General features: G+C 38.6%; 1 protein-coding gene across 5 annotated transcripts in view; it reads left to right on the top strand.

Moving 5' to 3' along the window:
• TMEM131L (transmembrane 131 like) overlaps positions 1 to 27493 on the top strand; it is a 170537-nt gene that overhangs the window by 104356 nt on the left and 38688 nt on the right. For 3 of the 5 annotated variants that reach the window (XM_050791996.1, XM_050791994.1, XM_050791999.1), the window contains 13 exons: positions 9701 to 9778; positions 10271 to 10424; positions 12047 to 12105; positions 12446 to 12554; positions 13726 to 13822; positions 14348 to 14501; positions 15104 to 15274; positions 16673 to 16742; positions 17854 to 17971; positions 20033 to 20174; positions 21436 to 21545; positions 22756 to 22828; positions 25218 to 25345. In XM_050791996.1, coding sequence (XP_050647953.1) covers positions 9701 to 9778; positions 10271 to 10424; positions 12047 to 12105; positions 12446 to 12554; positions 13726 to 13822; positions 14348 to 14501; positions 15104 to 15274; positions 16673 to 16742; positions 17854 to 17971; positions 20033 to 20174; positions 21436 to 21545; positions 22756 to 22828; positions 25218 to 25345 — 1463 coding nt within the window. The remainder of the gene's footprint in view (positions 1 to 9700; positions 9779 to 10270; positions 10425 to 12046; positions 12106 to 12445; positions 12555 to 13725; positions 13823 to 14347; positions 14502 to 15103; positions 15275 to 16672; positions 16743 to 17853; positions 17972 to 20032; positions 20175 to 21435; positions 21546 to 22755; positions 22829 to 25217; positions 25346 to 27493) is intronic. The other 2 variants (XM_050791997.1, XM_050791995.1) reach the window with 1 other exon arrangement.

The raw sequence follows: 27493 nt of genomic DNA, 5'->3' as shown, positions 1-27493 counted from the left end.
ACACACAAGAATAACAGATTATTAACCTCACATCCAAAAAATTTGGAAAATGTGGCCCCCCCACCCCCCAGCCCTCCAAGCGCTAATTTTAAGCAGAATTGTCCCCAGTACTTCATATTTGCCAAAGAGAGGGAAAGAAGTTGGAGAGAGCCTCACCTTGGTTTCCCCTGGAATTCATGCTGGTTGTCGAGTCTCAGACCTTTGCACTTAATGCTTGGCAGGGAGAGATCACCATTAGTCAGGAGGCTAATCTGGGTACTTTGGGGGTTAGAGAGGAGCCACCTGTGCCTACCACCGCCCTGCTCAGGAAGGGGCACCTGAGATGCTCTGGCTTTCCCTCAGAGTTTATAAATTTGCCTGGCGGTAGCCCAGATGCTCGGCCTGCCTGCCTTCTGTTTTCCGTGTGTGCATTTCTGTTTCTTCCTTGGGCCCTTGTTTCTGGCATTTTGCGGCACTTTTGTGCTAGTGGTGCGGAAGCTGTTTTAGGAGCAGAGCGGCTGCAGAGTCTGTGGGCAGTGACGTTGAGATCTGTGCACAGGGTGGTTTCCATTGCCTCTCACTGTGGACTTGCGGGGCCTTCTGAAACCTGCTTTTTAAGGAAGCTTGTTTCCTTTTTGTCCACTTATTTCAACTGGAGTGGTGTTCTCAGCAGATGCCCTGAGGTGAGCGGTTGTTGACACTTTGGAAGTGTGAGTCCATCAGGGCCTAGTGGGGATAGTTCCTTCTTTTTCTGTGTTAGTTGGTTGTGCCCCCAGGACTTGCTTGTCCTCCACTGTTCAGTTTAACCAGCTTTTTATGTTGGTCTCGTCTCTCTCAATTAGTGCATTCCTTTAATTTTTTAAAAAACTTTTTGGTCTAGATATTTATTTTCCTTTTAGATATTTCTCTAGATTTTTATCGGTGTGTTCTCCCAAAGCAAAAGAGATAAAATCAAGTTCTGGGTCTACTAAAAACATCTATGATTCAAACAAATCTTTTTTCTGTTTGTTGCATTGCATAATCTTACATAAGAGATACTCTCCTGTCGGCTCATTATCCCAGTCAGGCCCAGGCTCGGTTTATCTTTCCTGCCTAGTTTCCCTTTAATGGTTTCCTCTTTGCTGTTCCTTCTCTTGATTGAATCCTAAATGCCATAAACTTCTCAAGCATATTACCTCAGGGCACAAGCAGTAATTGTATCTCCATTGAAAAATGCACTGAGCATTCCACACTCACCTTCCTGGTTTCCTCTCACCTGTCCAGGTTTGTGTAAGACTTGGTGTAGCCACCTCAGTCTTTGATGGTAGAGCTCCTTAATTGTTTACTCTGGGGAATTTAAGTGTATTTCTTCACAGTTCCTAGAACTCAATCGTGGTTTCTTAATTATTTTTACTTTTGTTTTAAGACGGGGTCTTGCTCTGTCACCTAAGCTAGAGTGCAGTGGTGCAGTCACGGTTCATTACAACCTTGACCTCCCGGGCTCAGGTGATCCTCCCTCCTCAGCCTCCTGAGTTGCTGGGACTACAGGCATGTACCACCACTCCCAGCTAAGTTTTATATTTTTTTGTGGAGACGGGGTTTCACCATGTTGCCCAGTCTGGTTTCAAACTCCGGAACTCAAGTGATCCACCTGCCTCCGTCTCCCAAAGTGCTAGGATGACGGGTGAGAGCTTCCGTGCCTGGCCTGTGTTTTGAGTCTGCTGAGATCTTGCATGTTTTCCTTTATTAGATTGTTTTAAAAGCTCCATTTAGCACAGAGATACATTTCATTTTGAATACCTGTACCATGAGATCTCAAAGTATCTCCACTTCTCTCTCTATGTCTGTTTAACCTGGCTTTCGAGATTTTGTTTTCTTTTTTCCTTTTTAGTTGGCATGTAATAATTGTACTTAATGTATGGGATAAAGAGTGCTATTTTGGTATTGTATACAATGTGTAACAATCCACTCAGGGTAATTAGCATATTATCACCTCAGACATTTATCATTTTATTGTGTCGTGAACATTCAAAATCCTCCCTTCTAGCTTTATTGTAGTTAACTGCAGTTACCCTGTAGTGCTGTAGAACACCAGAACTCATTCTGTCTGTTTAGCTATAACTTTGTATCGGTTACCCAGCAAGGTTTGGTTTTTTTTTTTTTTTTTTTTTTTTTTTTTTGAGACGGAGTTTCACTCTTGTTGCCCAGGCTGCAATGCAGTGGCGCGATTTCGGCTCACTGCAACCTCCGCCTCCCGGGTTCAAGTGATTCCCCTGTCTCAGCCTCCCAAGTAGCTGGGATTACAGGCGACTGCGACCACGCCCAGCTAATTTTTGTATTTTTGGTAGAGACAGGGTTTCACTATGTTGGTCAGGCTGGTCTCGAACTCCTGACCTCGTGACCTGCCCGCCTCAGCCTCCCAAAGTGCTGGGATTACAGGCGTGAGCCACCGCGCCTGGCCCGGTTTGATTATTTCAAACTATTTCAGCTGTGTCTAGTTCTTGCCTTCCCCTTTCCCTATGTATATATGGAGTAAAATATACTTAACACAAAATTTACCATTTTCACCATTTATATGTGTACAGTTCACTGGCAGTAAGTACATTCACAGTGTTGTACAGTCATCACCACCATCTGTCTCCAGGACTCTTTCAACACCTCAAGGGAAACTCCATACCCATTAAACACCTTCCCTCAGCCACCACTATTCTCCCTGGCAACGACTATTCTACTTTCTGTCTCTATGAATTGGACTATCCTAGGTCCCTCGTAGAAGTGGGATTATACAGTATTTGTCGCTTTATGTTTGGTTTATTTCACTTAGCATAATATCTTCAAGGTTCACCCATGTTATATAGCATGTATCAGAATTTTATTCCTTTTTAAGGCTGAATAATATTCTGTTGCGTGTATATATCATGTTTTGTTTATCCACCTTGGGGGGTTTGTGAGTAGTCTTGCTATGAACAAGCATCTGTTTGAGTCCCTGCTATCACTTTTGAATGTATACCTAGAAATGGAATTGGTAATTCTGTTCCAGTTTTTTGAGGAACCACCACAGCATCCTTTCTTTTATAGCCTAATTCTCTCCACCGCGATGCCTACTTAAGTATAAGCTGTGCCCATGCTACTCAAGGTCAAGCGACAGCAGCCTGCATCACAAAGCTTAAACTTTTGCCGAGCCTGGATCTTGTTTCAGGGCCTGTGCCAGACATGCAGGGCCTATTTGTCATTTGTTTGAGGCCCAGCATCATCCAATTGTATAAAAATAGTTACTTGCCTTAGGACAGAGCCAACATACGCTGCCTGACCTATCAAGGTGAAAATCCCACATGGCTGTACTGACGCTGCCAGCCCAGTTTGTAATAGTTAAAAGCTAGTTATCCAGGTGTGAAAACCAAGGTGTTGCTCAACACAGGTGACTTCCGCTTGGCCAAACCAAAAGTTTAGATAGTACAGGGGTTATCTTATTCTCCCAGTTGCTTTTTGTCTCTTTCAGGGTTTCTGGCACACTTCAGGGGGTGGGAGGTAGTGTCCAGTAAATGATACTTCCTTTTTTCTTGGGTTCTGAACCAATCATGAAATAAAAAGAATCTGAAGTGTTTTAGGGGAAAAAAAATCTCTTGGAAACCAAAGGGGTGGTAAAGAGTTTTCTTCTAAAAGCTTTGATGTGGGAAAAATGCTTCCCCCAAGCACCTAAATTATTTGTTGTGGAATTTTATTAAATAAATGCATTAATTGTGAATGAGCACATCAATATAATCTCCCCTTTGAGGCCTACTGTGTACCCAGTGGTTTGCATATGTATCTCATTTAGCACCCATAATATTGCTGTGAATTCAATAACTTGATTTTATAGAAGAGGAAACTGAGTCTTAGAGTGGGGGAGGAATGTCCCCAGGCTTTCATGGCTGGGGTTTGATCTAAATCTGTGTTGGCTAAAGTGCTTGGCCACACTGCCTTTTCTAAAATGATGTGGATAAGGAAAAATACTACTGATATGTAGTAGCCTCTTTTTTCCTAAAAGCAAACTAATTTCAGCCACTTCCTAGGTTTTTGCAAATGTTTGCATGAGGGGGTCTGGCAGTATAGTTAGATTTTGTTTTAGTGGTTAATATCTGAGGAATGAAAGGGTAGTGGTGGTGGTGGGGGTTGAAACACAATTGCTATTTAATATCGGAGAAAAATAGCTGTACAGTACTTACTAATAGCTGAGCCTGCTGTTATGCAGGAAACACTAAATTAGGAGTTTGGTTATAGAATCTGAGTGTTATGTGGAAGGCACCCAAGATAGCTCTCGTTTTATACAAGATCATTTGCCATGTACATAATACTGTGTGTGGGGGCCACCTGCTGGAACAGTCAGATGGCTTATACAGAATCAGTGTTCCAGATGCATATATTGGCATAAGAGATTTTCTTTTTCTTTTTTTTTTTGAGATGGACTCTGTTACCCAGGCTGGAATGCAGTGGTGCAATTGCAGCTCACTGCAACCTCTGCCTCTCAGGTTCAAGCAATTCTCCAGCTTCAGCCTCCCGAGCACCTGAGATTACAGGAGTGTGCCACCATGCCCGGCAATTTTTTGTATTTTTACTAGAGACAGGGTTTCATCATGTTGGACAGGCTGGTCTCAAATTCCTGACCTCGAGTGATCTACCCTCCTTGGCCTCCCAAAGTGAGATTACGGGTGTGAGCCACCGCACCTGGCCGAGATTTACTTTTATAATGACCTCTAATATTTGGCATTCAAAATTGTGAAAGGGGGGAAAGATGTCTGAGAAAAATAGAATCTAAGATTGGGACTTGTCTAAGTAATTCTTTCAGATTTCATGAGTTATAGTCCTTAAATGAAAAGGTTTCATGTGGTTATTACCAGGAACCCCATCCAGCCTCTTGTTCATTCTGTCTGGATTAATGTAGATTCTCAAATATATTAGGCTGTGCTTTACTCTTGGTGATAAGTCATCAAAATGACTTAATACTTAAAGTCTGTTATTTCCTTTCCTGTTTAATTGCACACAGTCCCCCCAAATCACACCCTTCTTGTGGCCCAGGGCACTGGCAATTCCTCAGCCAGTGAAGGGAGAGGATTGCTTTCTCTCTAGTATCCAGTTCCCTAAATTCATACTTCACCACAAAACTGTGGAAATATGTGCCATACAAAAGAAGTTTTAACATTTCTATTTTCTTGACTTTTGCATTTTGTCTTGTTATGGTTTTCTAATATATATCCCTGTGTTGATGGATTTTTCGGCCTTTGGGTACCTAGGAGAAATAGATTTGGTCTATTTTGATTTGTTAAGTAAGTACTGACTGCAATTTAAAACCTGCTATTTTTTTGTTCTGTTTTTTTACCAGCTAGCCCCAAGATCTTTGGTAAGTCTCTTAACCCCTCCAAGCCACAATTTCCCCCGTCTTCTAAAAGGGGATAATACTTCATATGAAGTAGTATGAAATATATAAACTATATTAGTACTTTCAATGAAGACTACTTAAGAAAAAGTTGTTTATAGAGTTACTTTTTCTTTTTTCTATATAAAATGTCTGATCTGATTTGTTAAAGGAGTATAGGAGGTTTCAAAACTAGAAAATTAGGTTTTTGTTTGTTTTTCCTGTCTAATCAGCCCAGGCTTACTCTGGATGAGGGCGTGTCCTGTTGTCACACAGTGTGCTCGGTTGGGGACAGTGGGGGAACTTGTAACCCTAGCGTGTGGTTGCTCCCTGGCTAATATTTTAGTTAGAGTTTCTTTTTTATCAAGATAACATTGCCATTGTTTTGTTCTTTTCTTTTCTTTTCTTTTTTTTTTTTTTTGAAGACAGAGTCTCGCACTGTCACCCAGGCTGGAGTGCAGTGGCCTGATCTCGGCTCACTGCAAGCTCTGACTCCTGGGTTCATGCCATTCTCCTGCCTCAGCCTCTTGAGTAGCTGGGACTACAGGCATCCACCACCATGCCCGGCTAAGTTTTTGTATTTTTAGTAGAGATGGGGTTTCACTGTGTTAGCCAGGATGGTCTTGATCTCCTGACCTCATGATCCGTCTGCCTTGGCCTCCCAGAGTGCTGGGATTACTGGCATGGGCCACCGCGCCCAGCCCAATTGTTTTGTTCTTTTGAGGAAGACAGATACGAACTTGAAACTTTTTCGTTTAGAAAAATTAGCATACTTGTAAAGGGCAGTTTGGAGGTGCTAGAACTCCCCCTTGTGGGATTCTGAAATATGTCCTATAGCAAATGAAACAAAATAGTGATTTTTTTAAATGCCTCTCACTAAGAGAAGAATCTTAATTAAAATGGCAAGTTATAACTACATCCATCCAGAGATTTACTAAGAATGACAAAATATTAGGTTTTAAATCACAGTAAATCACTGTGCAATATAGGGTTGTTAATTATGTCGAAAACTGTTAATACGATGGTGAATTTTTAACATCTTTTCATTTGAAGAAATATTGTAGGGTAGAGAATTGCCATGTCAGGTTAAGACCTTAACATAGTTAAATTGTTATCCATTTCTTTTAAAAAAACAAAAAACAAAAAACTTAGTTATAAATGTGTACTGTAAGTGTGTTGAGATTTTTTCTTCAAACGTTTTTTGAAAGTTTCAGATCAGAAATACACACTGTCAGGTTTTTGTTGTCCTTTTATTTTGTAGGCACCATTTACTGTTTTCTGTTTCTTGCCCTTTTCAAGTTTCTCTTGCCCTTTTCAAGCCAATTCCGTAGCATCTGTGGCTGTGTGCCCACCTCTGTCCATTCACCAGCTGTTTATTGAGTGCTGATGAAGTGATAGGCATTGTGCATTCTAAGCACAAGATGCTTAGAATTCCCTGGGGAAGATAGACCTTGACCAGGTTGTTGTGGGAAGTGTTACAAAAGGTCAGGTAGAAGTTGCTGTGGTGTCTGAAAGGGATATTTAAGCTGGGACATGAAGCATAAATCAGATTTAGCTAGGTGGAGAGGTGGGTGGGTTGGGGGAGTGGGTACAAAGCCAAGGGACAGAAAATTCAAAGGTGGTGAGGCAAGCAGAGCAGAAACTAGACCAGTGAGGTTGGAGCATGCACAGGGAGGCTGAGACTAGGCAGGTGCCGGAGTTTTATAGCTACAGCAGAGGATTTGGGGCTTTTGCCAAGTGATAAGTCTTTGAAGAGTTTTAAACAAATAGTGGCATGACCAGATTTATATATGGGCAAACTCACTCTTGATGCAGTGTGGAGAATGGAGTGGAAAGGGCGGAGGTGGATGCAGGGAGACTAGGAGGAAGTTACTGCACCATAATTTTTTTCTGTAGTTTAGTGTTGTTAGAGTATTTACTTTGACTTTGTGGGCTTTACAGTCTCTGTTGCAAGTACTGAACTCTGCCATCGTAGCATGAAAGCAACAGTAGACAGTCCATAAAGGAATAGGCATGGCTGTGTTCCAATAAAACTTTGTTTACAAAAACAAGCAGCAAACTGGATTTAACCTGTGGGCATAGTTTGCCAACCCCTGATATCTGGGGTATTACGCAAGAGGAGAAGTGAGTGGGTTTAAGGGCTCATGAAGGAGGTATAATCAGTGTGACTTGGTTATGGATTTCTTTGAGAGTAAGTGAGAAGGTGAAATGAAAGTGGTTTTTGGCCGGGTGTGGTGGCTCATGCCTGTAATCCCAGCACTTTGGGAGGCCGAGGCGGGTGGATCGCGAGGCCAGGAGATCGCGACCATCCTGGTTAATACGGTGAAATCCCATCTCTACTAAAAAAAAACAAAAAAAAAAAAACAAGCACCTGTAGTCCTGGCTAATTGGGAGGCTGAGACAGGAGAATGGCGTGAACCCAGGAGGCGGAGCTTGCAGTGAGCCGAGATTGCACCACTGCACTCCATCCTGGGCGACAGAGCAAGACTCCGTCTCAAAAAATAAAATAAAATAAAAATCAGTTTCAGAAAGTGGGCTTTTTCTGTTTATGTCTTTGATGTTGGGATTTGTTCACAAACAAATTTAAAAATCTAGTTCTTCAGGCTGGTGTATTGGTGCACACCTGTAATCCCAGCACTTTAGGAGGCCAAGGTGTGTGGATTGCTTGAGCCTAGGAGTTCAAAACCAGCCTGGGCAACATGGTGAAGCTCCATCTCTACAAAAAATACACAAATTAACCGTGTGTGGTGGTGCATGCCTATAGTCCCAGCTACCTGGGAGGCTGAGGTGGGAAGTTGGCTTGAGCCTGGGAGGTGGAGGTGGCAAGAGCCGAGACTGCACTGTCTGACTTCAGCTGGACAACAGAGTGAGACGCTGTCTCAAAAAAAAAAAACAACAACAAAAAATGGTTAAGATTTTAGATTCATTTTACAAATCATATTATTCTGTTTAAGATTACTAGCAGATATGAACAATGATTTCTTTAAAAGAGTGTTTAATGTTTGGTCCCATTTACAAACTTAATTAAACTCCTTAAACATTTTTACTGCATTAAAAATATATTTTAAGAAAGAATAAAAGAGTCATGGCTCACTACAGCATTGACCTCCTGGGCTCAATCAATCCTCCCATCACAGCCTTCCTAGTAGCTGGGACTACAAGCGCACATCACCATGCCTGGCTAATTTTGGTATTTTTTCTAGTAGAGACAGGGTTTTGCCGTGTCGCCTAGGCTGGTCTCCAACTCCTGGGCTCCAGTGATCCACCGGCTTTGGCCTCCTAAAGTGCCGGGATTACAGACGTGAACCACTACTGTGCCTGACTTATTCCTTTTTTCTGTAGTTTAATTGCCTGAATGACAATTGAAGTAGTTTAAAATGTATTCTTATATAATGTACTTGGGTAAGTCTTATAAATCTAACAAACGTAATTGTAGTGATTCTTTTTAGTAATGCATGTTTCCTGGGTTTTTTAGTAGATATTCACTATTAAGCCAGCCTAGGCTTTGGAGAGTGCCTTCTTACCTTGCGGAGATTTGATGTTTGGCCTGTGGCTCCCGGGTGGAGTACCTTTTTGGAATCACTATGCCAGAGACATTAAACTTAACGAAAGAGGAAGGCTCATAACCCATGTCTTTTAGATTCACATACTGCGCTAAGTTTTTGCTGTATTCACATGCCTGTAGCCCCCACCCTCCTACCCAAGGTGGTATCCCTTGATTGGATTTTTCATTTTCCTTTTCTTAAATGTGTGTTGACATCATCCCAGGTGGCTGTTAAGATCTTTAAATTTGACAGAGTCCTGCATTCTTTTTATATACTTTTGTCTCTTTCATCCATAGCTCTTCCCTGTTAAAAATGATAGTCAACTGAATTTTGGACATCTCTCTCTCTTTTTTTTTTTTGGTCTAAGTTGAGGGTCATGGTTTCTAGGTCATGGTACTGATGGAAGGCACACTTAGAATTTTGTTACTTTGTAAACCTACTTTAAAATAACAAACTCCTGTGTTTAAACAAAATTTTCAACAAACATTAGAAATGCTGTGTATATTTAGAACATATTCATCTGCTTATAGGTGTAATAAGGAATTTTCATGTTGCCTGAAGAAGGACTTACAATTTTCATTAGAATGTAAGCTCAGTGACAGTCCTGAGAACAGATTTCTCTGTTTAGCTTACTGTTGTATATCCACTAGAAAGAATAATGTCCAGCATTTAGCAGATACTCAAATATTTATTGAATAAATGAAAAAGTGTAGTTTCTGAATACATGATAAATTGTTTATTATTAGTGTGAGATTGAGCCTTTTACTTACTTTTAAGTTCTTTTCCTCCTTTTTTCTTCTTTTAGGCAGAAACCACTAATACTAGCCTCTTGCAAGTACAACTGGAATGCAGTTTACATAATAAAGTGTGTCAGCAATTAAAGGTAAAATAAAATATGTAGTGTTTTCTCTCTGCTTTCCTTCCTTCCTCTTTGCTTAAAAATAAAACACAAGGCCAGGTGCAGTGGCTCATGCCTGTAATCCCAGCACTTTGGGAGGCCGAGCTGGGTGGATCACGAGGTCAGGAGATCAAGACCATCCTGGCTAACCTGGTGAAACCCCGTGTCTACTAAAAATCCAAAAAGCTTAGCCAGGCGTGGTGGCAGGCGCCTGCAGTCCCAGCTGCTTGGGAGGCTGAGGCAGGAGAATGGCATGAACTTGGGAGGCGGAGCTTGCAGTGAGCCAAGATTGCGCCACTGCACTCCAGCCTGGGTGACAGAGCCAGACTCCATCTCAAAAAAAATAAAACACAAAACAGTATATTCTGTTCTCATACATGTGCTGTTACGTGAAATGCTTTTCCTTTCCTCCATAGTTTGAAACCACAAAGTTGAGATGATTTTTTTTTCCTTTTTTCCTCCTTCCTCCAATCTCAGAGTTGTTACCTGGAATCTGATGATGTTTTGCGTCTACAAATGAGCATAATGGTAACAACGGAAAACTCTTCGAAAGAATTTGAAGAAAACACACAAGATTTGTTAGATCATCTCTCTATTGTTTACGTAGCTACAGATAAATCTGAGACCTCAGGTAAGGTGGGATGTTTAAAATTTTTCATTATATTTTGATCAGTCTGCATCATCGTTCTGTATAGCATTTATGTATAGATTGTATCGTAGCAAACCAAGACAAATAACCTTTGCTTTAATTGTTAAGCGATTGTAGTAGTAACTGGTTCTCAACCTGCAACTGCTAAGAAGGCTGTATCATTTTGGGGAGAAGTTAAGTAACAACTACAAACTGCTCTGAGTTTCCTTAGGGATAATTTTTCTTGATGTTTGGAGACAGTAAGCAAATTATGTGGGCATGACAGTTTAATGTAAATATTTACAAAGTATTTGAAGTCTTGGGTTTCTTGTTCCACTTTTAATGATTTGCCTAAGCTCAGTTAACCACATCATGCTGTTTTGTATTTTAAATAGCTAACAGGCTGCAGTTGTTCCTGGATGCTTGACAAGTTCAGTAGACTTTTAGTGTTCAGTTTTATGAATTTTATCTTTGGAAATGTGTGTCCTACTTATCAGAAATAAATGCATTCATCTGTTTAACTTCCTAAGAACTTTATGTGATCCATCAAATTCATAACATAGAATATACTAGTATCTTTTGGTTATCAAGACTCTTCTGAATGTGACTCTATATATGTATTTGTATTCAAAGAAAGGATAGCTTTTATTCTTTGTTTTTTGTTGTTGTTGTTGTTGTTTGGTTTTATTTCTGTTTTTGTTTTTTTTTAGACAGGATTTTGCTCTGTAGCCCAGGCGGGAGTGCAGAGATGTGATCTTGGCTCACTGCAACCTCAAACTCCTGGGCTCAAGCAATCCTGCCACCTTGGCCTCCCAAGTAGCTGGGTCCACAGGCGCACACCACTATGCCTGGCTACTTTAAACATTGTTTTTTTTGTTTGTTTGTTTGTTTGTTTGTTTTGTAGAGCCAGGGTCTCCCTGTGTTGCTCAGGATAGTCTTGAACTCCTGGGCTCAAACAATCCTCCCCTCTTGGCCTCCCAAAGTTCTGGGATTGCAAGCATGAGCCACCCTGCCCTGCCTTGGCAGTCTTAATTGGTCAAACAGCATTTACCTTTCAGTCTTCAGAGCTGGCTGTGGTGGTGCTGGATCAGCAGGCGAGCTCTCCTGTCCTCGGTGCTTGGTGATTCTCATAACCGCCAGGTGAACGTACGTGTGGGGCAGATCCCTGACCCGTGGGGACCATTTCTGTTGCTGAGGGCTAAAAGGAAGCCTGAAACCCGAGATCTCAGAATTTTCTTCTTTCCAAATGTGGTTGTCTAAATGAGGAAATGAGGGGCTTTCTAATCAACAGGAGAACATAGCTTTATTTGAAGTCATCCAGTTCGTTAAGTTCATCCAGAAGTGCATTGTATGACCCTAAACTCAGAATTTTGCTCCTGGTAGTTCCTCATCATTTAGAGGGCTTAGGTTGGTAGGCATTTTTATAAGGATCTTTTTTCTTGTGATTAGAAAAAAAAAAAAAAAGCTCCTAGTTTTGACTTCGGTTTTGAGAAATAAGTTAACATTTTTCATAGAAATGTGTAATGTGATATTTTAGTTACTACTACATGAAGGTGTGAGAATGAGATGGCTGTTTTAATCTCTGATTAAATACTCTGTTTTAATACTCTGATTCTTTTGGACAGATGATTCAGCAGTAAATATGTATATATTACATTCAGGAAACAGCCTTATATGGATACAGGTAATTGTAAATGCTTACCCAAAGTAAATTTTGAAATTGCAAGTGTGCATTTAATTGTAGAATATGAGGGCTTTTCAGGAATAGAGACAGTGCTTCTGTTCTCAGAAGAGACAGAAGCACTATTTCTGTTCTCTTTTTCTTTAACGTAAGCCCCTTTGCTCTTGCTTGAATCTCTGTTTGTATGAAGATTGTCAGCATCCCCTCCATATGGTTATGGCACAGATGCTGAGCAGTTGCTATGTATGGCTGGTCTGTGCGATTTATTCTAACAGTTGATTCAAACTGGATAAATAACTCTCCCAGCTGAGAGTAGTAATGTGAGACTTTTCTTCTGTTTCAGGATATACGCCATTTCTCACAGAGAGATGCTCTGTCTCTGCAGTTTGAACCAGTACTACTACCTACTTCTACAACAAACTTTACAAAAATTGCTTCTTTTACCTGCAAAGGTACAGATTTTTAAATAGATTGTCGTTTGACTTTTGTTATCATGTTGTCATCATGGCACCTCTTTCTACAACTACAGATTAGGCATGGTTTCAAAAAAGTGAAGTGAACGCATTTGATTTCAAGAAGTCCCAGCCTCAGTGGTTCTAAGATAGTGTGATGTAGAAACTATTGTTGATGCCACTTTTATTCTGCCACATATGTAGGATTTTGAGTTTAAAGCTTAATATTCTCTGTAGAGAATGATTAGGAAGGAAAGCACTGTTATGTTTCTGACGAGAGTCTAAATATGCAGGCTGTTTTCGAGGGAAAATTGGCAATCTCTATGAAAATTTAAAATGCACATATATGCTCTTTGATCCTTAATTCTAGTTTTAAGAGTTTATCCTCCAGATATGTGTGTATTCAAAACTGTACCTATAGAAATGTGTGTGTGTGAGGACAGAAGAGCTGAACATCTGTGTTCAGATGTGAGAGAGTGTTCAGAAACATGCATGAACAGTGATGTGAGCAGCGTGTGTACATTTAATTTTTTTTAGAGGATATCTGTGTACTTATACATGCACAGAACACCTGGAAGGATGTTGGAGAAACTGCTAACAGCTGCCTCCTCTAAGATAATTGGGAGTCAGGTTGAAGAAAGGTAGACTTTATTTTCACATTTTTTGTTAGTATTCGAATTTTTAAAAACATATATATAACTTTTAAAAAGTTGGTTATTAGCATCAGAGAGTTAAGAATTGAACACAAGTGACTTAGGATTATGACCTAAATCAAGGAGAGCTTAAAGGTATTATTTTCATCAATCAGCAGTGCTTTCAAATACAGCTCGCTTTCTGCTGGTCAGCTCCCTTTTGCTGTTTAGGTTTTATTCCTTTCTTGCTCGTGCCTCCACACATTCCCCCTTACTCTGCCAAGTGAGCTTCTTGTTTCACTTTTGTCATTTCTGGTAAAGAAGTTGGTTTTAAAAAGTGTGGCTTTCTGGATAATTGGTAACAAAGAAGATGACAGGAACATTTGAGAAAGTAGTTACCTTTTATGTCTGATTCGCTATTTTAATGGAGACAGAAAAGTGAATAAAAAGTTGTAAATAAACAAGACGTAGGTCTTTTGTTCAGGCTTAATGAAAGAAAAGGTACTTAAGCTTCACATTTATTTCTTTATACCACAAAGCAGCTACATCCTGTGACAGTGGAATTATAGAAGATGTGAGAAAAACAACACGCACTCCAACACTAAAAGCATGCCTCTTCTCTTCTGTGGCTCAGGGGTAGGTGACTTCCACTTTCCCTGAAATCTTATGTTGTTGTTGTTGTTGTTTTCCCCTCTAGAAATGGTTTAAAAATATACTGATAGGACTCGTATGATTCTCTCTCTCTCTGGCCTTGCCGCCCCTTGCCTTCGCACTGCTAACAGGCAGTGAAAGGGATATTAGCTGAATGGGGAAAAGGAAGTGAAATAATTCAGTTTATGAAATAGGTTCAGTGTCAGGCATCCCAGATATGTGAAAAGCGTACATGTTCACATGGTGTTTCTGAGTTGACTTCAGGTCTGGTTTGGCCCTGACGACCTCTGTGAGCTGTGCTGGACACAGCCTGGTTGCTTCCCCCTGGCTTCTAGTTGCTCCCCATGTGAGCCAGAAGGTTGAAGGAGGTGATTGCTGAGGTCGTCTCTGGTGCTAGCTTTCATTTAGTAACGTTTTATGATGCTCCTGTTTTTGCAGTTAGAGGCTTATAAGAGGACTGACTGTTGTCCCACACTCAGGGCTGATAGCATGCATGTCCTCTGTTCACAGGTATTTTAGAATGGACTCTTCTGCAACCCAGTTTCACATAGAGACTCGTGAGAACACATCAGGACTTTGGTCAATATGGTACCGCAACCATTTTGACCGTAGTGTTGTATTAAATGATGTGTTTGTTTCCAGGGAGACCAAGCACATTTTAAAGGTACATACAGTATTTTTTCCCCGAAGTTTTAGCTTATTTTAAGCTTTGTTTAAGGTCAGATGCTGTGAAATTATTTCTATAAAATAATAAAAATTATTCTAATGCTATGAAATTATTTAAATAAAATTTAATTTTAACTTATGATTTTTAAAACATGTATTTTTCTTTTGACATTTTCAGAATTACTTTTAGGAGATTTCTCTTTCTCTCTTTTTAAAAAACGATTTTTAAAAGAACTCAAAGGGACCAGGATATAACCTTTCAAAATATTTGCTGTTACCATTGTTCAAAAATATTATGTATATGGTTTGTTCTAAAAAGGTTATATTTAGTTAAAATGAGCCTGGTTCATGATAAAATAGTAGGGTTAAATATCACTTACTGAAATTTCAAGATTATTTTTGTGAAATTTAAAAGTGTCATCTTTAAGCATTATTTGTAACCTATCATTTCTATAAAAATATTGCAAATTTTGATCTGGAAATAACTGAGTAAAGTCATACTTTCTGAAATACAGAAGAACGTTAGCATCATACTTTATAAAGATTTTAATCATAATTAGTGTTAGGAAAAGTAATTTCTCTTGCTTCTTTTCTTTTTAGATTCTGAATTTCACTGGCCCTTTATTTCTACCTCCAGGCTGTTGGAATATATTTTCTTTGAAACTTGCTGTTAAAGACATTGCCATAAATCTATTCACCAATGTATTTTTGACTACAAACATAGGTGCCATTTTTGCAATACCTCTACAGATTTATTCAGCACCAAACAAGGTATTTTCTACAATACTATATGTGTGTTACAGTTTTCTTAATTACTGTTGTTTTTTATTAATCTTTAGTGCTTGAGTTTTATTAACTGGGTTAAGCTCATGTTCTTTAAGGCTAAGAAACTGAAGGGTATTACCAGGCCAATCTTGGATGATAAATTGTTCAGATATAGAAATCTTTATTTGGAAAGAGTTTTCTTTTTTATAAAGTAATTTGAAGTTCTTGAATGAAATAAGGCATGACCAATAGATTAATAGATATAATTTTCATTTATTTCCAAAATTTGTAGAGCAATGAATATGTGTTAGCTATAGAAAACACAGTTTGGTTTTTAGTACATACTTGCAATGACTTAAAAAATTAGATTGTTAAATGCTTTATTTGGATCTCTTCTAAGTGACTCTCAGTTGCCCGTAATCCTTGAATTTCCTTAGTGGGCCAAGTCTAAAGCCTGAAAAGATTCACAATTAAGAAAATGCTTTCTGAAATCTGGGTAAATTGTATTTAATTTAGACTGTCTTAAATATGTCTCTTTTTTCTTTAATATTTATTTCTTTTCATTTGGTTATTATTTTTGCTTCTTTTTGCTCCAAGCTATTTTGTATAACTCTGGGTTCTGGTTTTTCTATGCAACATTCATGCAACCATCTTTATTTTTTTCTCACTTACAGTATGGATCTTTCATAGTTAGAAATGTCTCATGCTTAACTAGCTGAAAGCATGCAGATAGGAATTCTAAAATTAAGCAGAGTGTAAGGTTAATTCCATTTATCCATATTTCGAGCAGGGGTGGTTTCTTAGAAATTTTTTTTTTCTATTCAAGAGATGCATATCAGCAGAGTGACTGTGAGAGCAGCAGGCAGGTTTCAGGTGTATGTGGAAGTCATGTGTCTGTACTCTCCATACCTGTAGGAAATGGGAAAGTAAATGTCCTGAATAGCTAGGAGTTATAGATCAGCGTACTGTTTCCCAGAAGATTAGGGTTCAGTTAAATAAAAAAAAAAAAAAACCTCTAACCCCTGAGAATGTCCTGAGACTAATTTAATCTTTAAAAAATTTTTTTTTTTTTTTACAGCTAGGGTCTCACTCTGTTGCCCAGGCTTCAGTGCAGCCATGTGATCATAATCTTTCATTCAGATGGCAATTTCGTGTCTTGTGGGCCCAAGGGTCATTCTTGTCATTGATTATTGTGCGTGCAGAATCCACTCAGTGACCCTCCTAGGGAGAGACAGTTCAGATTTCTCTGAAAATCCCTAAAAAATTAGAAAGTAACTTTTTGGCTCGTGGTTAAAGGGAAGTTCACTGAGGTGCAGGCCAATGTCTGCTTTGAATTTTAGTGCATTGGGATTTTTATGTTTAGTGCTGTGTTTTAAGTTATTCATATATTACTTTTCAATCTAGGAAGGGAGTCTGGGTTTTGAAGTGATAGCACATTGTGGCATGCATTATTTCATGGGAAAATCAAAAGCAGGTAAGTATTTTGCTCTTAGGCTTTCTGTAGAACTCTAGTTTGGGGGATGGGAAGTAGTGAGGAAAATTAGCATTTGTCAATGGAATAATTAGTTCTATAAAGGTAATTGCATCATATTCTGTAGAGAGGATGATCATTAACAGAATGACTTAAAATTGTTAAGAACCCTCCAGAAACACCTGGGGTACTTGTGTAAAGAATGCCCCCTTATTATCTAGTAGTTTGTACTTCCGCAAGGGATTTTTTTTTCAAATAACATTGTTTGATCATCATAGCACCCATAGGAAAAATTGGAAGATTCTGATTCTTTTGTAAAGGAACTGACTAGAAGTTAGTAAAAATAACTTGGAATTGTATTTGAGGACTTCAGTTATAGGAGTGTAAACATCTTGCAGAGGGTGCTGGTTGTGATTTGAGACTGAAGGGCCTTAGTGTTGAGGTCCAAGCTGTTTCTTGTTTTGGGTTGTTTTTTTGTGTTTTTTTGTTTGTTTGTTTGTTTGTTTTTATCTTGATTTATAAAGATATTTAAGGAGAGTTTTAAAGTATAGATTTTTTTTTTTTTTTTTTTTTTATTAAAGATTCCCACCTCTCCTTCCTGATACCCTCCTTAGGAAGACAGAACAAATCTGTTGGTAGAATGAGGTGAACAATAGACCAGTTATAAACATGCACCTTCTCTAGGATCGGCTCCTGGTCTGTGCCCCCTTTCAAGAACTACTGTTTTCTCTCAGCACTGTAGATGGTGACCTGGAAGACTTGTTGATGATTAGCATGTGTGTGGAAGGAGTTTCACATTTTAGATTTAAAGCTGTTAAAAATGTTGCAAGTATAATTTTGTTTCAGGCTGTATTCATGAGCCATGTGTCTTTTACGTTACTACCTTTACATAATTCAATTTAGTTTTGTTTTACGACATGTTTGTTTAATTTGATATCATTTACCATTGAGTTAGAGGGACTTTTAATTAATAAGCAGCAGAGGACTGAGGTGGCATTTATTAACCCTACAGTCCTCTCAGTTTAAGAAGTTTAATATTCAGCCCTTGGCATTATTTACTTAAGTGAATTATGTTTTCTGTAAATCTAAATATGGAATCTGATCTAACTTTTAGGAAATCCTAATTGGAATGGGAGCCTTTCTCTCGATCAGTCTACTTGGGATGTGGATTCTGAACTTGCAAATAAATTGTATGAAAGATGGAAGAAATATAAAAATGGTGACGTCTGCAAGTATGTCTCCACCGTCTTCTTTTTTGTTCAGTAGTGGGGAGACACTGCTATGGTAGTCCCTCCTTACCTGCGGGGATACATTCTAAGACCCCCACCCCCACCCCACCGTGGATGCCTGAAACTGTAGCAAACCCTATATACGATGCATGAGTTTATTTTTCCTTTATCATAATTTCACAAATAGAAGATTCGTTCTTACTGTAAATCTTAGCAGTCTCAGCATACAATTTTTTTCTATTAAGTCAACAACTTTTCACCCTTTTGGGTAAAAGGAAGCATTTTATGGCTTCTCTTTGGCATATTTGAATTGTCAGCATCACTGTTCTTGCACTTTAAAGCCATTATTAAGTCAAGTAAGGGCTACTTGAGCAAAAGCACTGTGATGCCAGGACAGTTGACCTGATGACTGAGATGGCTACTAAGTGACTAGCAGGCAGGTAGTGGATCCAGTGTGGATATGCTGGGCAGAGGGATGGTTTGCATGTCCCAGACAAGATGGAGTGGGGCGGCTTGAACTTTCGTCATGCTACTCAGTACTGTGTGTAATATAAAAGTTAGGAATTATTTCTGGAATTTTTCACTTAATATTTTCAGACCCCAGTTGATCACAGGTAACTGAAACTGTAGAAAGCAAAACTGTGCATACGGGCCAACGACTGCACGCAGTATTTTATTGATGTTACAGTCCTTAGTTTCTAGTGATTGATACTTCTCTCCAGCTTTTAATTTTGACAAATTTCAAACCTCGGAAGTTGAGGATAGTACAGTGAATTCTCAGATATTCCTCATCTAGATTTTGTTCACCAGATGCTCACATTTTATCACTTTTGCTTTATTTCTCTCTATATGTGTACACACACACATAGAAACACACACACGCAGACTTTTGCCGAGTCATTGAAAGTGAGCTGTAGATGTCATACTTCAACTCTCAATACTTTATTAGGAAATTCTTTATTTCCTAAGGAGAATATTTTCTTGTATCTAACTATACTACCGTTGCATACCCAAAAAACTTGACATTCATATAATTATATTGTTTAATATACAGTCTGTGTTAAAAATTTTCCCTAGTTGATCCAGTAGTGTTCATTATAGCTGCTTTTTTCTTTATCTTTTCTTTGAATCCAGAATCCATTTAAAGGCCATGCATTGCATTTGGTTGTCATGTTTTCTTAGTTTTCTTTAGACTAGTGTTCCTACCTTTCATCATGTTTCATCATGTTGATACTTCTCAAAAATTCAGGCCAGTTGTTTTATAAAACATTCCACACTCTGGATTTTTCTGTTTGCTTCCTCAAGTTCATGATCTGGTTAAATGTTTTTGGCAAGAATATGAGTTACCTGGTTGAACTTGTGTCTGTATTATTTCATCTCATCAGGAGGTACATAAATGTCAGTTTGTTCCATTACTGGCCTTGCTGAGTTCAGTCACTTGGTTTAGGTGATGAGTGACAGAACTCTCCATTGTACATACCTTTTTCTTTGTATAATTAATAAATCTGTGCTGTGACAGTTTGATAAATTACCATATAAATGCCCTGTTCCCTAAGGATGTTTCATCCCATGGTTTTAGTATTTATTGATAATCCTTGCTGGAATCAGTTGTTAGACAAATGGCTGCAAAATGATGTTTCTGATTATTTTGTTCATTCTACGTTTATTGGCAGATTTTTTTTTTCTAAAAGAGTATTTCTCTTGCTTTTAAGCATCACTCTGATTCTTTAGTTGCAGTGTTGTACTCTCTTACCATCACTATAAATTTTGATGATAAATTGTTCTAAATTTGGCTGGTAGGAGCTCTTTGGCTGGCTTGTGTGGTCCTTTGAAATGTTCCTGTTGTTGTTTGAGTGCTTCCTTGCTTTCTAGTAAAACAGGGCTTTCTAGGGTCAATCTTGTACTTTCCCATCCCCAGACTTAGAGTAAACCATTTCCCCAAGAGCCCTTTTCCTGTAAGTGGGAATAGTATTTACTGATTTCCCTAAATAACAAAAGTATTAAATATTAAATTTTTAAATAGCAAAATTATTTTTCATAATAGTTTCTTTATCAATTAAACAGGAGGAATGTTTTGGGAACCACTCGATTTGCTCACTTGAAGAAATCCAAGGAGTCAGAGTCCTTTGTTTTCTTTTTGCCTCGTTTGGTCGCAGAGCCTGGCCTCGTGTTAAACTTCAGCGCAACTGCCCTTAGGAGCAGCGTGGTGAGGACTGTGTGTCTTTCCATATCTTTGTCAGTGACTCCCCAGTGCTTGGGTTTTCAAAGTACCAGATTTTCCACCTAGAGCTACTATTTCAAAGCCAAAATTAAGGAGATGTCAAAAGAACTAGATGAGCAGTAAAACTCTAAGCAGACTGAAAACGCAGGAAACAAATAGACTTTGAATTGAATGTACACTCCATAAATGTGTCAGTTAACAAAGTACTCAACTGCAAACAGCAGAGAAAATCTTGACTGGCTTAATTAGGAGTCATTTTATAACAAGAAGCTCAAAGGGGAGAAGTCCAGAGGAAGTCAGGTTGTGCTCTCTGTGATGCCATCAGGGACTGAGGCTTCTCTCCCTGTCTACTGTCCATCCTTAGCGTGTTGGCTTCGGTGCTTGTCTGTGCCTCTCTTGTCCAGCTCTGGTGGCAGGAAGACTGGGCAAAGAGAAGGAGGTGCCTCCAGCAGACTTCCATTTATGTCTCATGGCTAAGAACTCTATACCACCCATGACGTGAATTATAATGTATGCCGTATCAGGTGCCCATAGATTTTCTTGGGGATGACATCCTCAGGCCGGTGTTTAACTTTTTATTTTTAAATGATTTCAACTTAGAGAAAAGTTTTTGGCAAGAGCTCCCAAAGAGAAAATCAGGAGCTTGCAAAAAGAAAAGAATGTTTTTGCAAAGATTTCTCAATTTTTAATGTTTGCCACACTTGCTTGAACATTCTCTTTCTGCATACACATGTCTTTGTGAGCCATCTGAGTGTCAGACGTTACACCCTCTTACCTCTAACTTTCAGTGTGAATTATTTAAGAACAAGGGCTTTTTTCTGAACCAGAGTATAATGATCAAAATCAGAAAATGTAACAATCATGATGGTGTTATTTAATCTATGGTGTATATATATACAGTATGTATGTATATATACTACATATATACAGTATATGTAGATCAAGTGTTTTCAGAGATCCCACTGTCATACTTTATAGCATTTTTTTTTCTGGTTCAGAATCCAGTCCAGGATTTCTCATTTCATTGGCAGATCTTTTTAGTCTCCTTTAATCTTCCCCAGCCGTTCTTTGCCTTTTATGACATACACATTTTTGAAGCGTGCTGGCCATTTATTTCCTATGATGTTTCTTGATTGGAGTTACGTGATGTTTCCTCATGATTAGGTTATGCTTTTTTTGGCCAGAATATCTCAGGAGGGATGCGGTGTCCCTCTCAGGGTTTTAACTTGTCTTTCCTCACACCTAGGTAAAGTACTTTGTGGTGCAGAACCCGTCCTCTTGGCCGGTCTCCTTGCAGCTCCTGCCTCTCTCCTTGTACCCTAAACCCGAAGCCCTGGTACACCTGCTCCACAGATGGTATGAAGACTTTTTTTTTTTCTGAGAGGCAGTTTGGGAAGTACTGGGAAGACTTAGAAATACTTAATGTCCTGCAGTGTTTCAACCAGGCCCTGTGTGTGGATGTGGACACAGTATTAACCCGTTAGCTCATGGACCTTGGGCATCCTGCCCCTTGTGCGTGTGATTTGATGGAACTGCCTGGCTCTGTGTGTTATGTAGCATCTTCATTGTTACTGTGTGAAGTCCACTAACCAACAGAACATCCTTTTCTTTAGTGAGGGAACCTATATCATCATTTTTTCTTCACATATACTCCTAACATTTAGACTCGCAATCATGGTGATTTCTGGGCAGCATAAATAAGTTTAGTGTTTTAGTCCAGTTGGCCCTCCATATCTGCAGGGGAATTGGTCGCAGGACCCCCTCGGATACTAAAATCCCAAGGATGTTCAAGTCCTTTAAAACCATTGATGGAAAAATTGGCCCTCCTTATTTGAGGGTTCTCCATCTGTGGTTGGTCGAACCTACAGGTTTGGGACCTGCAGATGCAGAGGGTTTAATGTATATTCTTGTCTAGCACTAAACAGGAAGAGATGATAATTAGTTCTTGTCTGTTATATCTTATTTTCACACAATCACAGTTTTACTCAGAATGTTTCCAGCTTCTCGTTTAGTAAGATCCACTCTTATCCCAGGGTTTCTCAGCTTTCGCAGTATTGATATTTTGCACCAGATGGTTCTACCATTCTGTTTGGTGGGGGTGGGAGGGGCCATCTTGTGTGTCAAAGGATGTTTAGCATCATTTCTGGCTTCTACCCACTAGTTGCCAGTAGGACCTCCCCAGCTGTGACAGCCAAAAATGTTTCCAGACGTTGCCCAATGTTTCCTGTGGGATAAAATTGCCTTTGGTTGAGAGCCACTTTTTTTTCCAAAAAATTTGCTTTATATTTAGAGCTTCTGTCACCATCTGCCTCCTTATATCCTGTGATGCCAAAGTCATTCATTTAGCAATATTTATTGATCACTGACAATATGGCAGACATGGGTGTGGGAATGTGGGATGGACCTGGGACACAGTGGTGACAGGATGGGATGAATTTTGTGTGTATGTGTGTGCACAAACATGTACTCACCTATGTATAAATGTATATGTGTGCACACACTTATTAAACCTTTCTTTATTGGCAGATGTGAGTGCTATTGTAAACATTTGCTTTTTTCCTTATAGGTTTGGCACTGATATGCAGATGATTAATTTCACAACTGGTGAATTCCAGCTCACTGAAGCTTGCCCTTACCTGGTAGGATGTTATCCTAACACAGAAAAAAGAATGCCGACAAACTAGACACATGAGCATATGGGCCTCACTAATTTAAGTTTAAAATGTCTTTTATGTACTATATATGGCTCTTTTGTTTTTATTCTCTAGGTATTAACAATACATAGCAGATTTTTCCAGTTAACTAATGCAATAGGAGCTGGGTTTATGTTAGCTCTAAATCATTTTAATTTGATGATTTAGAATCATGTGAGTAAAGAAATAACAGTTGAACAGAGCTTTGTAGAAAACCATGAAACTTGAGACCCCAGAATTTATAATTCTCTTAAGATTCCTTGGCCCTCAAATTCTTTTTTAAGGCAAGGAAAGGTAAAAACAAATACATTTAAAAAAATCTTTTCTTACTAAACTGTGTTCCTGTTTTTAGCAAGTCACCCAATTTCTGTGATGTTTACTCTATCTATAAAAAAGGACTACTCTAAAATTCTTAAGCCTGTGGGCAATCTTGAGGTCTTGCCCAAATACTTAGGAGTAGGAGTAAACATTTCATGTGGTGAAGATGCTGTTTGCCTGGGGACTTGGCAGCCTTACTTCTCAGTTTCCACTCAGTCATTCCATGGCTATTTGTGTATAGCTGAGTGTTGGCCTTGCAGGTATACTGTGTTTCAGATCAATTCAAAAGTGGAACATCTGTTGACAGAAAATACATACATATACATATAAACTCACATATGCAGATAACTCTATTTTTACTACACATACACGTTTAAGCGCCTTGAGTATTTTCTTCTTTATCTTTATCCCTCCAAAAATATACTGTTGGCTCTAGATTAATTTCAATAACAGAAGGAGGAAGACCACAGGTAACCCATTGCCACAGACTCTCCTTTCTTTTCTTAAGTGTTGAGGCAGCATTGGTGTGGGCAGGGCTGAAACCTTGCACCCAGGTGTGGTCTTATTCTTGTTAGTGAGCCTGCCCCTCTCTCTCTGTCTCAGTTTCTCTACCAGGAGGTCTTCAAGGCTATTCAAGATAATTAGTCCAAAATACTAAGTGATATCTTGCCTCATTGGTATTCAGTCATGACATCTTGAAATTCCAAAAATAATGCCCATTTATTTTAAATTTAAATATTCTATTTAGATGTGAATAAATGATAGAACTCATTTGGAGAAAGTTTTTATCTATGACGGAATATTTTTCCCAAGAAATATTATACATTTTGGGATAAGGGAAATTATTGCTATTGTTAATTTATGACATTGACAAAAAGAACAGTTAATATCAGTGCCTTGAAAACACTGAGTTAAAATTTAACTCAAAATTGTTATTAGAATTCATCGTCATGTAAAGAAAGGCTTCCTGCATTTTGATTTTGCTGATTTGCTTTTAGAAATATAGTTCCTTTGGTTAAGAGCACTGGAATTTTTTATATACTCTAAAAATATCAGTGCCTGGCATATAAGAACCATTTAATAATAGAGGTGCTGTTTTTACTATAAGTTTAACACCAAAAGTCAGCAGCTTTTAAAGTCAGTATTTATATTACATGCATAAAACAAGGTTTCTTCCTTCATGGAGTTTATAATTCTAATAAAAATAAATCAAATTATAAATACTATTACTGTTTCTTTTTTTCAGATGGCATGAGTAACACTAGCAATAATTGAAAGATAAAAGTTAAAAACAAAGAGAAATAATCTTCTTCAGATTATATAATAGCTCTAAGAAATTATGCATTGTTTTTAGTGAAATGGAGCTAGAAAAAGCAGTGGAAAGAGGGAAAGTCCACTTAACAAAAAGATAAAAAAATTAAACCTTGGATACTAAATTTAGAGCACAAGTTTTATGCAAAAACCAAACAAAACCAAACAAAAAACACCAAAAGACGTCTTGGAGGACATAGAGGAAGATGTGAGTAAATAAAGATCTTTCTTCTGACTGGAGATACTAAATATAATAAAGATGACTTCTATATAAACTTAAATTCAATATAAAGAATTTATATAAAGAGATCTTTGGGTTGTCCAATGGTGGGTGAGTGGTCTTGTCAGATTGCTTTAGCATTCAAGCAGAGGCTGTTGGGTCTGTTTTCTGATTGATGATTTACATTCAGAGCATCTTTGTCTAGAAAGCTAGCCCCAACTTCCATCCAAACCAGGAAGCAAATCCCCTCTCCAGCATCTGTGTCAGGCTGTCCTGTAGCCTCTGCCTATGTTTCTTAGCTATGGCTCAGAAGCTGTTTATTGGAGTGAACTCTCAGGATAAGCAAGTTCAAACAGGTTGATTAGGATGATCAAATCTGGACATTAAAAGAAAAGCAATCATGTTTAAACTCTAGGATGCACTTAATGACAATGGAAGCTTGCTTTCTAGGAGTATGACATTGTTTAATTTGTTAATAATTTGCAGGGTACGCATTCTGAGGAATCCAGGTTTGGCATCCTCCACTTACATCTGCAGCCTTTGGAAATGAAAAGGGTTGGCGTAGTTTTCACACCCACTGACTATGGAAAAGTTACCTCACTCATACTAATCCGGTAGGTGTGTTCCTGTTGTAGAATCTGTTTCTTTCTCGCTGACTCATCTGTGTAAATCTCTTTAGCTGATAGTTGACATTTACTTCTCAATCAGACCTTCAGGATGAAGACTGTGTTGCAGGGTAGGAAGAAGTGGAAGCTGAGAAGGAGGTCGCTGGAGGCTTGATATGTAATTCCCAGGGCCTCAGTCTCCTCTCTTCTCCAACAGGGAGTGTGCGTGCATGTCTCCAGGAGAGGTAGTGCTTTCCACACAGCTTCTCATCCAGCTGTCTCAAACGGCAGAACACACTCATGCAAATCTGTCCTTAGCATAGAAAGATCATTAAAGGACTGCTGTAGATATTTTCAGTCTTTAGTATTTGAACAAACTTGTATCATTTTCATCTCTTTTTTGCTCCTGGAATTCTCGGTAGCCCAAAGGACAATAGAAAAGGTGTTTCATTCAGCCCATTGGCTCTTTTTATTCCTTTTCTTCCTTTGAAATGAGTTACTGCTAACTGATTTAAGTATGCTAAATGTGTTTCATATTTAAATTGTTTTCATCTTTAGGTAGTCTTGAAAGGCTTTTAAAAATTTACAGTAAATACAGATGTATCTTGAAGCTCTATGCATTAGTGAGAAGTATAACACAAATTTAATTTTTAATAAATGACATTTGAGTTATTTTTTAAAAACTTGTAGTATCAGATCACCTGGCAAAAAATTTATTATTCAGGATTTTCTTTAATATGTAAGTTTGGGCCGGGCCGGTGGCTCAAGCCTGTAATCCCAGCACTTTGGGAGGCCGAGGTGGGTGGATCACGAGGTCAGGAGATCGAGACCATCCTGGCTAACACGGTGAAACCCAGTCTCTACTAAAAATACAAGAAAATTAGCTGGGCGTGGTGGCGGGCGCCTGTAGTCCCAGCTACTCGGGAGGCTGAGGCAAGAGAATGGCATGAACCCAGGGGGCGGAGCTTTCAGTGAGCTGAGATCGCGCCACTGCGCTCCAGCCTGGGGCACAGAGCAAGACTCCGTCTCAAAAAAAATAAATAAATAAAAATAAATAAATAAATAAAATGTAAGTTTGTTCTTCTGCAAATGAATGATACTAAAAAAAATTAAAGTTCTTAAGAGTTTATTCATTAAGCATTTTAACTAAAAATACTTAATGCCCTGTTGACTTAGTGTTTCTTTTTTCTGTTTTTTTCTTTTAAAAAAATTTTTTTTTGACTTAGTGTTTCATTTAAACCGACTTTTTGTTGAAGAACTAAGGTCCTAGGAAGTCCAGAGACAAACTTTATTTCACCCCAGGTTGAACTATTTCAGACTTGAAAAGAAAGTCTAAATTTTTCATAGAAGTTAATTTATTTCTGGTAGTTTCTGCCCTGTAAACAACATCAGTCATCTATTACTCCATCACTTAAAGGTATTTAAATGGTTAATAAAGTCTCTTTAATCCTTTAAAGATGTAAAGCTGTTTCAGTGTATTCTATATAATTATAAAAGTAAAATGAATTCTCTTGCTGCTTCTATAGTATTTACATTATGAGGAGTGGCTTTCGCTCCAATATACATCATTTAAAAATGGTTTCCAGGCCAGGTGTAGTGGCTTATGCCTGTAATCCCAGTACTTTGGGAGGCCGAGGCGGACAGATCACCTGAGCCCAGGGGTTCGAGACCAGCCTGGGCAATGTGGTGAAACCTTGTCTCTACAAAAATACAAAGTATTAGCTGGGCATGGTGATGCTCACGTGTGGGCCCAGCTACTTCGGAGGCTGAGGTAGGAGGATTGCCTGAGTCTGGGAGGTTGAGGCTGCAGTAAGCAGTGGTCATGCCACTGCACTCCAGCCTGGGTGGCAGAGCAACATCCTATCTCCTAAGTAAATAAATAAAAATTAAAAAAAAAAATCGTTTCCACCTTTTTGTCCTGGAATTTCAATTAATGAAAAGACACATGCTAGTCTGAATTACTATTTGATAAAAACCTGACTAGATATATGTTATTTATGGGGTGATATTTTAAATCTTCAAAAGAAACAGTAGAATTTTATGTCTAGTATCATCCCTAAGGCAGAATTTCTTATGATTACTATGAAAACACCTTAATTCACCCTGTAAATAAGTTTTGTCATTTTTGTCTAAATTTATTAGTGTTTGTGTTCCCCA

This window comes from Macaca thibetana, chromosome 5 (genome assembly GCF_024542745.1).
Source record: "Macaca thibetana thibetana isolate TM-01 chromosome 5, ASM2454274v1, whole genome shotgun sequence".
Classification (NCBI taxonomy): Eukaryota; Metazoa; Chordata; class Mammalia; order Primates; family Cercopithecidae; genus Macaca; species Macaca thibetana.
The sequence above is the reverse complement of the archived record's forward strand: the minus strand, read 5'-3'. Positions and strand labels throughout refer to the sequence as shown.